The sequence below is a fragment of the Mus pahari genome, chromosome 9 (genome assembly GCF_900095145.1).
Source record: "Mus pahari chromosome 9, PAHARI_EIJ_v1.1, whole genome shotgun sequence".
Taxonomy (NCBI): domain Eukaryota; kingdom Metazoa; phylum Chordata; class Mammalia; order Rodentia; family Muridae; genus Mus; species Mus pahari.
In genome coordinates, this window is record NC_034598.1 from 58,784,665 (window position 1) to 58,795,223 (window position 10,559).

Consider the following 10,559-nt stretch of genomic DNA (forward strand, 5'->3'; position numbering starts at 1 on the left):
ATAAGTGAGTAGCCTGTGTCTGCACATAGGAGCATAAGTGAGTAGCCTGTGTCTGCACACAGGAGCATAAGTGAGTAGCCTGTGTCTGCACACATGAGCATAAGTGAGCTGCCGTGAGCTAGCGTGAGGTCTCAGAGCCACATAGCTAGATCTTCAAGGAAATTTCTTAAGACTGACTAGGTCTTTTTAAAAGTTGATGTTCTCATTTTTAATGTTTTTTTTTTCCTTTTCCTTTTTAACTGTCAGGTGTTTTCTAAGGAAGAACTAAGGAAACTGCTGCAGAAGTTAAGGGAGTCCTCTCTAATGCTCCTGGACCAGGGGCTCGACCCGCTTGGCTATGAAGTTCAGTCATAACTCACCATTCTCTGATGCCGTGACTACAGGAGGATGCTTGCTTGCTTGGTTGAGTTGCTTGGTTGGTTGATTTTGGTCAAATATACATATTTGTAATTATTGGTTTGTTTGTTTGTTTTTCCTTTGGCATTCTTGGGGAAAATGTAAAATTTGGGCATTTGGATTTTGTATTATATCAGTATTTCCTTATGTATTTTTTAAATAAATTATACAAAATAAATTTTTTGTTCTATAGATGTGAATTTTCTCTTATGTAATAGAATAAGGAAATAAAATATTTTTCCTATAATCATAAATTCCTGACATATCAAAATTTAAAGAGAGTAGAGAATAAAGAGTAGATTCTTCTTCTATCCAGGTAATTTCTCATTTGTCATAAAATTTGGTATTTTTCTGAATATTAAATTCAAGGCGAATCTAGCAAGAGTGTTTTAAGATGGAGCTGGAGCGATAGCTCAGCAGGTACAAGCACTGGATCAGGGTTCATTTCCCAGCATACAGCTGGTTCACAACCATCTGGATTCCAGTTTCAATGATCCAAGACCCTCTTTTGGCTTCTGGGCACCAGGCACACACAGGATGAACAGACATACATTCAGGCAAAACATCCACAAAAAAATAAAAATCTGCCTAGCACCCACATGGGCGGCAAATCCCATCACTTACAACCCCATCTGCAGAGAGAGTCTAAGCCCTTTGGCAAGAGCTCCTGCACTAACATGCATGTACGAAACACACGTGTGATGTGTAAATCTTTTATCCTAGAAAGAGGTTATGTATTAGCGTAGTTGAATGAATATTAGTTTTCTTAGGTGTGATCACTGGAGTTCTGTCAATGTAGAGAACTACACCCCCTTGTTCTTAGGAGTTAAAAGCCAAGATAGGGTTCAAAGTCATAAAAATCTGCATTTTATGTTGAAATAGTTTAGCTTTAACATTAAAGTCCACACAAATGAAGCAATGTAAAATAGGAACAGTCTAACGGGGGGAGGATTGATTTTAATACTAATCTTTACATCCCATTATATTTCTTTTTTTTCCCCCAAGATAAAAACGTTACATAGTGTTCAAAAAACTAGCGGAACTGAGTATGCATGTAGGTAATAAACTCTGGTTCTGACTTTATCCCAGACAAGCCACTATGGATGGATGGTATGCCTGCATGTCAGACGGAATGCTATCAGGTGCCTGTAACCCCAGGTGCCTGTAACCCCAGCACTCAGAAAGCTGGGCAGGAGGACTGCAGTCAGGTGAAGGCCCTGAGATGTAACGAGTTGAAGCATTTACCTAACATGTGTCAAAGCCAGAGGAGCTGAGAGAAAAATATAATTCGTTATTCTTACTAAGGTTCTCAGCCCAAGCCTGGTGTGGTGGCTCACGCCTTTAATCACAGCATTTGGGAGGCAGAGGCAGGCAGATTTCTGAGTTCGAGGCCAGCCTGGTCTACAGAGTGAGTTCTAGGACAGCTAGGGCTACACAGAGAAACCCTGTCTCGAAAAAACAAAAAAAGAAAACAGAGAATGTCCTTGGTAAAGCTAAGCAAGCCTTGCCCTAAGGTTTCTCCTGCTGTAGAAATTTGGGGAGCAAAGGGCTTATTAACACTTTTAGTTAATATTCCATCACTGAGGGGAGGCAGGGCAGGAGCTGAAGCAGAGGCCCTCTAGTAACCCTGCTTACTGGCAGCTTGCTTCCTAGGGTTTGGTCAGCCTGCATTATCTAACCCAGAACCATCCACACAAGGATGGATGGCAGAGTCCTCCCTCATCCATTAACAATTGAAAAAAAAAAAAAAAATGTCCCACGGGCTCTTCTTCTGGCTGACTTGCTGGCAGCAGTTTCTTTCTTTCTTTCTTTTTTTTTTTAAAAAAATATTTATTTACTATATGTAAGTACACTGTAGCTGTCTTTAGACACTCCAGAAGAGGGAGTCAGATCTTGTTAGGGATGGTTGTGAGCCACCATATGTGTTGCTGGGATTTGAACTCTGGACCATCGGAAGAGCAGCCAGGTGCTCTTACCCACTGAGCCATCTCACCAGCCCTGGCAGCAGTTTCTTAATTGAGGGTCTCTTCCCAAATTGACTCTGGCTTGTGTCAAGTTGACAAAAACAAACAAACAAAAAACAACTAGCACAACAAGCAACAGAGAAAATGGAAAAGCTAATGTTTATAATAAATTCAAGCAACTATAGATGAAATGGACGAATAGTTGAACGTGTGCTGGTCTTATGACAACACAAACTAGAGTTATCTGAAAGGGGGAGCCTCAACTGAGAACATGTCTCCACAGGATCCAGCTGTAAGGCATTTCCTTTAGTGATTTGGGGGAGGGGTCAACCCACTGTGGGTGGAGCCATCCCTGAGCTGATGGCCCTGGGTCATCACAGAAATGTGATGAGGGGAGCAAGCCTAAGCTGCACCCCTCCCTGGCCTCCATCTGCTCCTGCCTCCAGGTTCCTGCCCTGTGAGAATGAGTTCCAGTCCTCACTCCCTTTCGTGATAAACAACAACCTGGAAGTGTAAGCCAAACAAACCCTTTCTTCCCCAACTAAGACAAGGCATCTAAGTAAATGGGCAATTCTCTAAGAAAATAATGACTCGAAAGAGGACCGTGGCTGATATGATGCATCCGGTAAAGGTGCTTGCTCCCAAACCCCAGAGCACGAATTCAGTCCATCAGGTGGAAGGCCAGAACTGACTCCTGCGAGATATCCTCTGACCTCCACACAGGCACCCATACACACACATGTAATTTTTAAAGAGTAATTTCTTAATAGAATAATTAACTGTGGAAAATTCATCAGTCTCCTGTGCCTCCGAAGCAAAGAGCTTCTTTTCAGTGCCAATTAGAAAAAACCAGCATCCTGGAGAAAAAGGGCAGAGACATAAGCAAACAGGTCATAAAAACCTATGAAATAGTGTCCAAAACTTAAAACTACACATTAGTTGCAAGGTATGTGACACTTCAACAGGTAGAGGCAGGGGGATCCATTCAGTGTCATCCTTAGCTCTGTAGCGAGTTCCAAGCCTGTTCTATTTAATCCCTGTAAATTGTAAAAATGGGGTCCACATTTTCAATCAGTGTGGATGGACTTTGAGTTTGGTATTTGACGTTTGCAGATGAGAAAAGTCACTCTCGTATTTTTTTTTAAACAGGTTATTTATTTATTTATTATATGTAAGTACACTGTAGCTGTCTTCAGACACTCCAGAAGAGGGAGTCAGATCTTGTTACGGATGGTTATGAGCCACCATATGGTTGCTGGGATTTGAACTCTTCGAAAGAGCAGTCGGGTGTTCTTACCCACCAGCCCCATACTCTCATATTTTAACAGTGTGAATATAAGTGAATATTGAGATCGAGTCTTGCCTGTATGAGTTCTCAGCCTCGAAAAACAAAACCAAAAATATATAAACTTTCACTTCCAAATAATAATACAAAACTTACAAGTCCTCTCCAGCTCCGTAACTTTGATGCTGGACTGCATACTTACTACTATAATAAGCCTCTTAGGACTGCAATTAATATCTTGGGCATACAGGAAAATGTACTTGCTTCTTAGGTTTTACAAAAAAAAAAAAAAAAGATCGTGGGTAAAAAATTCTGTGGTTTAAAGTTTTTCGAGGCAAATACGCCAAAATATGTTTAAATCTACAGTAGACAACAGTTGTCCATCCACTCTTACCTGTCTAGACTTTTAAAGATATTTTAAAATATGCTTTCAGTAAGTAATGCTTTACCACCTACAGAGGATTAAAACCGCTCAGTACCGTGGATTGTGAAACTGGCGGGGAATCTGCGCCGCCCAGTAAGTCGGGGATCGGCCACAGAACTTCATCTTCCCTGGGAGCCAAGGGCTCCCCTCCGGCGGACTTAAGCAACCCGGCGGGGCGCCCTGCGCGCCTGCGCGGCGGCATCACGTGGCTGTGCGGGGGCGGGGCCGGGAGAAGCAGCGGCGGACCCGCTCGGAGGGCGGCGGCCTATTACCTCGCAGCGCGGCGACCCAGGACCCGGCTGGCGCATGCCTGTCTCCGGCCGGACCGTGGGGCGGGCGGCTGCTGCGGGCGCGCGGCGGCGGAGAGCCGGGGCAGCGGGAGAGCGTCCGAGCGCCCCGCGGGGAGGCTGGACAGCCCGAGCTCGGCCGAGGACGCTGCTCCGCAGCCGGCGGGCATCATGGCATCGCTGGCGGACCGGGTCCGGGGCAACGGGCGCATCGCCGCCGGGCTCCTGTTCAATCTACTGGTGTCCATCTGCATCGTGTTCCTCAACAAATGGATCTATGTACACCACGGCTTCCCCAACATGAGCCTGACCCTGGTGCACTTCGTGGTCACCTGGCTGGGCTTGTACATCTGCCAGAAACTGGACATCTTTGCCCCCAAAAGTCTGCCGCTCTCCAAGCTCCTCCTCCTGGCCCTCAGCTTCTGTGGCTTTGTGGTCTTCACCAACCTTTCTCTGCAGAACAACACCATAGGCACCTATCAGCTGGCCAAGGCCATGACCACGCCGGTGATCATAGCCATCCAAACCTTCTGGTACCAGAAGAGATTCTCCATCAGAATACAGCTCACGCTGGTGAGTAGCTGCCGCTGCCGCTGCGCGAGCCTGTCCCACCTTTCTCCCCGGGAAAATTGAATACACCTTGCTTATAGCCTGGCACGACGGAAGCCCATTCCCATCATCTTTACTCCACACACGAGCCAGGCCCGAGAAGTAGCTTATTTGGGGAGGGGTGGAGAAGGCCATCTCGACCCTCCGCTGCTTCTTAGTAAAAGGGTGTGTTCCTGATGGAAAGCTTTAACTGCTGGGATCGATGAGGGAGAGAGCTGCCTAACGGTTCAGTGTGTCAGGATATCTGCGAAAGCTCAACCTAGAAAGAAAAGAAAGTCCTCGCATCCCCGGGACTTAGAACCATATGTGATAAACATGAAATGGTTTAGCATAAAACATCTCGGAATGCGCCTTCTGCGGCATACTGCTGGGGTGCCTTGTGTTTACATAAAAGGAGATTCGTTAAAATAACATTAGCACTTAGTGACTTTTCATTTTTTCCAGTCTTAATGCTTTCCTCCTTCCGTGTTTATGCTTATGTGTTAAGTACTGGTTTGGGGGTCCATTTACTTAACAGTATTTGGGGGTCTATTTACTTACCTGTAAATGTGTGTCCTGGTTCCTTAAAAAGCATAACGCACGGATTCATATTTTCTTCCAGATGTAGAGTTGTATGTAAATGTCTGTAGAGAAAGATTGGCAGCTTTCCCCAAACAAAGAAAACATACAATTCCGTGCTCTTCCCCCACCCCCACCCCCACTGATATGTTTCCTTAGTGCTGTAAGACATCGTTCCTGAATTTAATCTCACTGCATTTGCCTCTTTGTCTTTGCAGATTCCTATTACTGTAGGTGTAATCCTAAATTCTTACTACGATGTGAAGTTTCATTCCCTTGGAATGGTGTTTGCCGCCCTTGGTGTGGTAGTCACGTCTCTTTATCAAGTGGTTGGTAACTTTTTTTTTCCTTATGTGCCTTTTTAGCAGATTTTGTAAATTTTGAAGCTGTAACCCAAGGTTTAGAGAATACAGTATAGAGACAATAGACATGGGAAGAAAGCAGAACTGAGAGGGTGAAGGGAGCAGAGGAGACAGCAGCTCAGGTGTGCGATGCCCACCAAGTGCCCGTTTGTAAGTGCACGGTACCCCTGCTTAAGCACAGCTCGGGACACACTTCTTGGAAGTCTTCACAAAATGAGCAGTAAGGTTTTGCTTCCTAAATTCATCGGTCACATTTGTCATTTACTCTTTGATTATAAAGTCACTAGGGTGAAACACACACACTTCCAAACTTTTGAACATTAAAAAAAAAAAATTCACATGTGCATATTTTAAACTCAGAAGAAGTGTTGGTGTTACGACTTGCTCGTGGGCCTCTGATAATTTGTCTGTCAGTAGAGTGTTTTCTAGGTTTTTAGCTTCCTGTGCAAGCACGGGCCTTGCCTGTAGCCAGTATTCAGTTAAGTTTTTTTTTCCATGGAGCCATTTCAGTACTGTAAGTTGCCAACAAGCTGGCTTTTGTGTCCTGTGTCGTGGGGAGAGGTCTAGCAGGGTATGGGAGCGGTGGGTGAAACAGTCTCCTCTCTATGCCAGAAACCTTGGTCTGGAAATGCTGGGTGTGCCGGCACAGGAGTCAGGGCCAACCTGTAACCAATGTTACCTCTGTCACACAAATACCCGCTGGTGATGCTGGGTGTGCCTGCACAGGAGTCAGAGCCAACCTGTAACCAATGTTACCTCTGCCACACAAATACCCGCTGGTGATAAAGGAAGACATTCTAGTTAGGAATGTTAGCTCAGTGCTGCACCCTAGCACCTTACTGTTTGCTGGTGGGGTTGTCCCAGAAACATTGTTACTATATTTTGGGTGGGGGCTTGGAGGGCTGAGGATTGGGTCTACAGCCTGCTAGCCTTCTAAGCCAGCACTGTATACTGAGCTAAAACTCAAGCCCAGCCAGCTAACATCTTTTAACAACACCCACTGCTTCTGAGCCTTCTATGGCTGATGTCGTCCTGGTGTTGAATTCATGACCTCGCACACACTAGCCAAGTAGCCACCACTCAGCTACAGCCCCAGTTCTCTCTACCTTTTATGTTTTACACTTTCTTATTTTGTTTATATGCACATGTACACGTGTGAGCATACACATGCCGGTCACGATGTGCACATAGAGGTCAGGGCAACTTTCAGGGACAGAGTGTGTTCTCTTCCTCTAACACCTGGGCCTCTGGGCCCCACCTTTGGTGGTGAGCTTTGGCAGCTGTCATGGACCCCCTTTGTCGTTGTAGTTGTTTTGGTTTTGTGGATTGGTTTTGTGGATGGTTTTGTTTTTCTTGAGACAGGACTCTGTTGTTCTGACTGGCCTGGAACTCACTATGTAGACCAGGCTGGCCTGGACTTCACAGAGCAATCTGCCTGCCTTCCAAGTGCTGGTGTTAAGGGCATGTGCCACCATGCCTGGCCTCTCTTACTTTTTAAGAAAGTGTAGGCATGCCAGGCGTGGAGGCACACGCCTTTAATCCCAGCACTCGGAGACAGAGGCAGGCGGATTTCTGAGTTCGAGGCCAGCCTGGTCTACAGAGTGAGTTCCAGGATAGCCAAGGCTACACAGAGAAACCCTATCTTGGAAAAAAAAATAGAAGAAGAAGAAAGAAAGAAAGTAAGAAAGTGTAGGCATGTGTTACCATACCTTGTTTACTTGTCAAATATTAGAATTTTTTTTATTCCATATACATAATATCAGTTCACAACATTCACTGGTTTGGGGAGTTTTGTTGTTGTTTTGTTTTGTTTTTTTTTAAATGTGTGTGTATATGGTTGTGGCCTTTTTTTTTTTTTTTTTTTTTTTTTTGGCAGTTCTGGAGTGTCGAGGTTAGACTAGAGGGGAGTGACAAGGCTAGGCAAGAGGGGAAGTTAATTTAACTCAGGCACAGAAGGTTGCTTAGCAGTAAAGTCTTGAGGCCTATCCTTTCATATGTCTGAAATCGTGGAGCACTTGGGGAGCACTTGGTGTGTTTGGTGAAGCTAGAAGGCGAATGCCAGGTAGCTAAGGCAGGCAGCAAAGTGTTGCTGTTGCTCGGAGGAGACGACTTTATTCTGCAGACCCAGCAAAGGAGAATCTTTAGATTGGGAAGAGCTTTACCGTAATTTGTATTTAAGGAAAATCTAGTGGCGGTAAAGGGTACAGAAGAGAAGAAGGGTGAAGAGCCAGGGCAAGGGTGTGAGTACAGGACCGTGAGGAGGAATTAGGACCCGAGTGACCGGGAGCCGGCAGAGTTAAGGAGAGAGGATGGCCGGCCGGCTGGAGGCAGCGCAAGGGAAGCTCACTTCTAGACAGAAGGAGCCTGGTCAGAAGCCTGGTGCTGCAGACTAAGCAGGAAGCGGTGCCGGCTGAGAAGTTACAGATACTTGGGCTGTGAGACCCGGCGTGCAGGTCAGTGGTGAGATCAGGCGTGGAGGTCAGTGGTGAGACCAGGCGTGGAGGTCAGTGGTGAGACCCGGCGTGGAGGTCAGTGGTGAGACCAGGCGTGGCGGTCAGTGGTGAGACCCGGCGTGGAGGTCAGTGGTGAGACCAGGCGTGGAGGTCAGTGGTGAGACCCGGCGTGGCGGTCAGTGGTGAGACCCGGCGTGGCGGTCAGTGGTGAGACCCGGCGTGGAGGTCAGTGGTGAGACCAGGCGTGGAGGTCAGTGGTGAGACCCGGCGTGGAGGTCAGTGGTGAGACCAGGTGTGGAGGTCAGTGGTGAGACCAGGTGTGGAGGTCAGTGGTGAGACCAGGCGTGCAGGTCAGTGGTGAGACCAGGCGTGCAGGTCAGTGGTGAGACCAGGCGTGGAGGTCAGTGGTGAGACCAGGCGTGGAGGTCAGTGGTGAGACCCGGCGTGGAGGTCAGTGGTGAGACCCGGCGTGGAGGTCAGTGCCAGGGTGCTTGCTCAGCATGTACGAGGCCCCAAGTTCTACCCCCAGGACCTGAAATATTTGTAAAAGATGCTCAAGGAGCGATGTCGGAGCTGTCTGTGACTGCAGATGGGAGAAGATGTGGGTCAGATGGTACTGTGAGTATGGCTTGGGAGGGGGTGGGGGTGGTTACGTAGGGTGTGGGAGAAATGGTGGCCAGAAGCTTGGTTGAGACAGTTGTCCCTAGCAGTCAGGGAGGCTAGCACAGACAGGAAGGTGAGCCGCACTGTCTGCAGCTTTCCTGTTCTTGCTCACAGCCTCTCCTCTAAGCAGGCCGGGGAAGAATCAGCTCTTTGTCCTGCATAGCCTCCGAAGACGCCTAGTGAAAGCTGGCAGGAGTGGGGCTCACATTTCCTGGATCTGCGTTTCGGTGTTGGTGAATTCCTATAGACTTGCCTTATGTTTGTCACAGAATATCTAGATTTAGGAAGTGGGTCTACAGAGGTTGCTCAGAAGCCAGGCTGTTCCTGCCAGACCCAATTCAAGCTGTCGGCTGAATGCTCTGCAGAGCCTCTCGTCAGTCGTATTTGTGAAGTATTTTTAAGGACGTGGGATATAGAGTTTTGAGGTGTTTTACTGAATGAGACAGTATTTTAGGGTTTTCAGTCACTCCTCTGTGCCCAGGTGCATTTATGAGAAATCCAACCCACAGAAAAGTTCTCTGGAGAGAAAAATGTCTTCTGCCACTGAAGTGGCTCCGAAGTCCACATACCTTTAAAGCCACACACTGGAGTCCACCTCTCACGGAAATTTCCATCCCCTCCCTGTTCCCCTGGTGTCCCTGGCATATGGGGTTCCTGCTGCATTTACTTCCTGCTATTTAGTAGACTCAGGAGAATAGAGGGGTCCCTACCGTTCTCCTCTCTGAGGCATTGAGACGTCACTAGTGAGCACATGCCATGTTCAGAGTCCCTCATGTCTCCGCACCCTTTAGATTGTGTAGAATCGTGAGCTTTGTTCTCGTCCCCTAGCCTGACCCTGTCCGTGTTCCTTTGACAAAGGCTGCTTCTCTGTGTGCCTGACATGTTTTTTCTCCCGGTTGCCAGTGGGTTGGAGCCAAGCAGCATGAATTGCAGGTGAACTCCATGCAGCTGCTTTACTACCAGGCCCCCATGTCTTCCGCCATGCTGCTGGTGGCCGTGCCCTTCTTCGAGCCAGTGTTTGCAGAGGGAGGAATATTTGGTCCCTGGTCGGTTTCTGCTTTGGTAAGTTCTAACGGTCCTGGTGCCTGAGAGGGTGCACTCATCACGCCTTTCCTAATGTAGTTTGTGGATGTGGGAGCACAGCCTCAAGTCTGTTCTCACATGTAATCCCCATGCTTGCTCTCTAAGGAAGGCAAGGCAAGGCTTATTTTCACATGAAGAACTGAGGCACGTGAAAGGGAAGGGGCTTGCCGAGACGGAGGCACCTGGAACAGAGCCTTGTCCATACACTTTATGTTCCTCACAAAGCCTGACTTGATAGTGTAGTCATCCAATAAATGTTGTTGGTTTAAGTAAGAGTGAAAATGAACGATTCCTCAGAAGTCCATTTGCCAAGTACCATACCCTTGTGTTAGCAGCTGCGGTAGTGTGTGGGGCCGTGTTAGCAGCTGCGGTAGTGTGGGGCCGTGTTAGCAGCTGCGGTAGTGTGTGGGGCCGTGTTAGCAGATGCGGTAGTGTGTGGGGCCGTGTTAGCAGCTGCGGTAGTGTGTGGGGCCGT

At 47.5% G+C, this 10,559-nt stretch overlaps 2 protein-coding genes across 2 annotated transcripts in view; both read left to right on the forward strand.

Annotated features, from left to right (window-relative positions):
* Positions 1-588, forward strand: part of Nup107 (nucleoporin 107) — a 39,615-nt gene extending 39,027 nt beyond the window's left edge. The window contains exon 28 of the mRNA XM_021204595.1: positions 247-588. Coding sequence (XP_021060254.1) covers positions 247-354 — 108 coding nt within the window. The 3' untranslated portion in view covers positions 355-588. The remainder of the gene's footprint in view (positions 1-246) is intronic.
* A 3,764-nt stretch (positions 589-4,352) lies between these two features.
* The window catches only part of Slc35e3 (solute carrier family 35 member E3), a 15,328-nt gene continuing 9,121 nt past the window's right edge, over positions 4,353-10,559 (forward strand). The window contains exons 1-3 of the mRNA XM_021205350.2: positions 4,353-4,929; positions 5,742-5,852; positions 9,905-10,063. Coding sequence (XP_021061009.1) covers positions 4,528-4,929; positions 5,742-5,852; positions 9,905-10,063 — 672 coding nt within the window. The 5' untranslated portion in view covers positions 4,353-4,527. The remainder of the gene's footprint in view (positions 4,930-5,741; positions 5,853-9,904; positions 10,064-10,559) is intronic.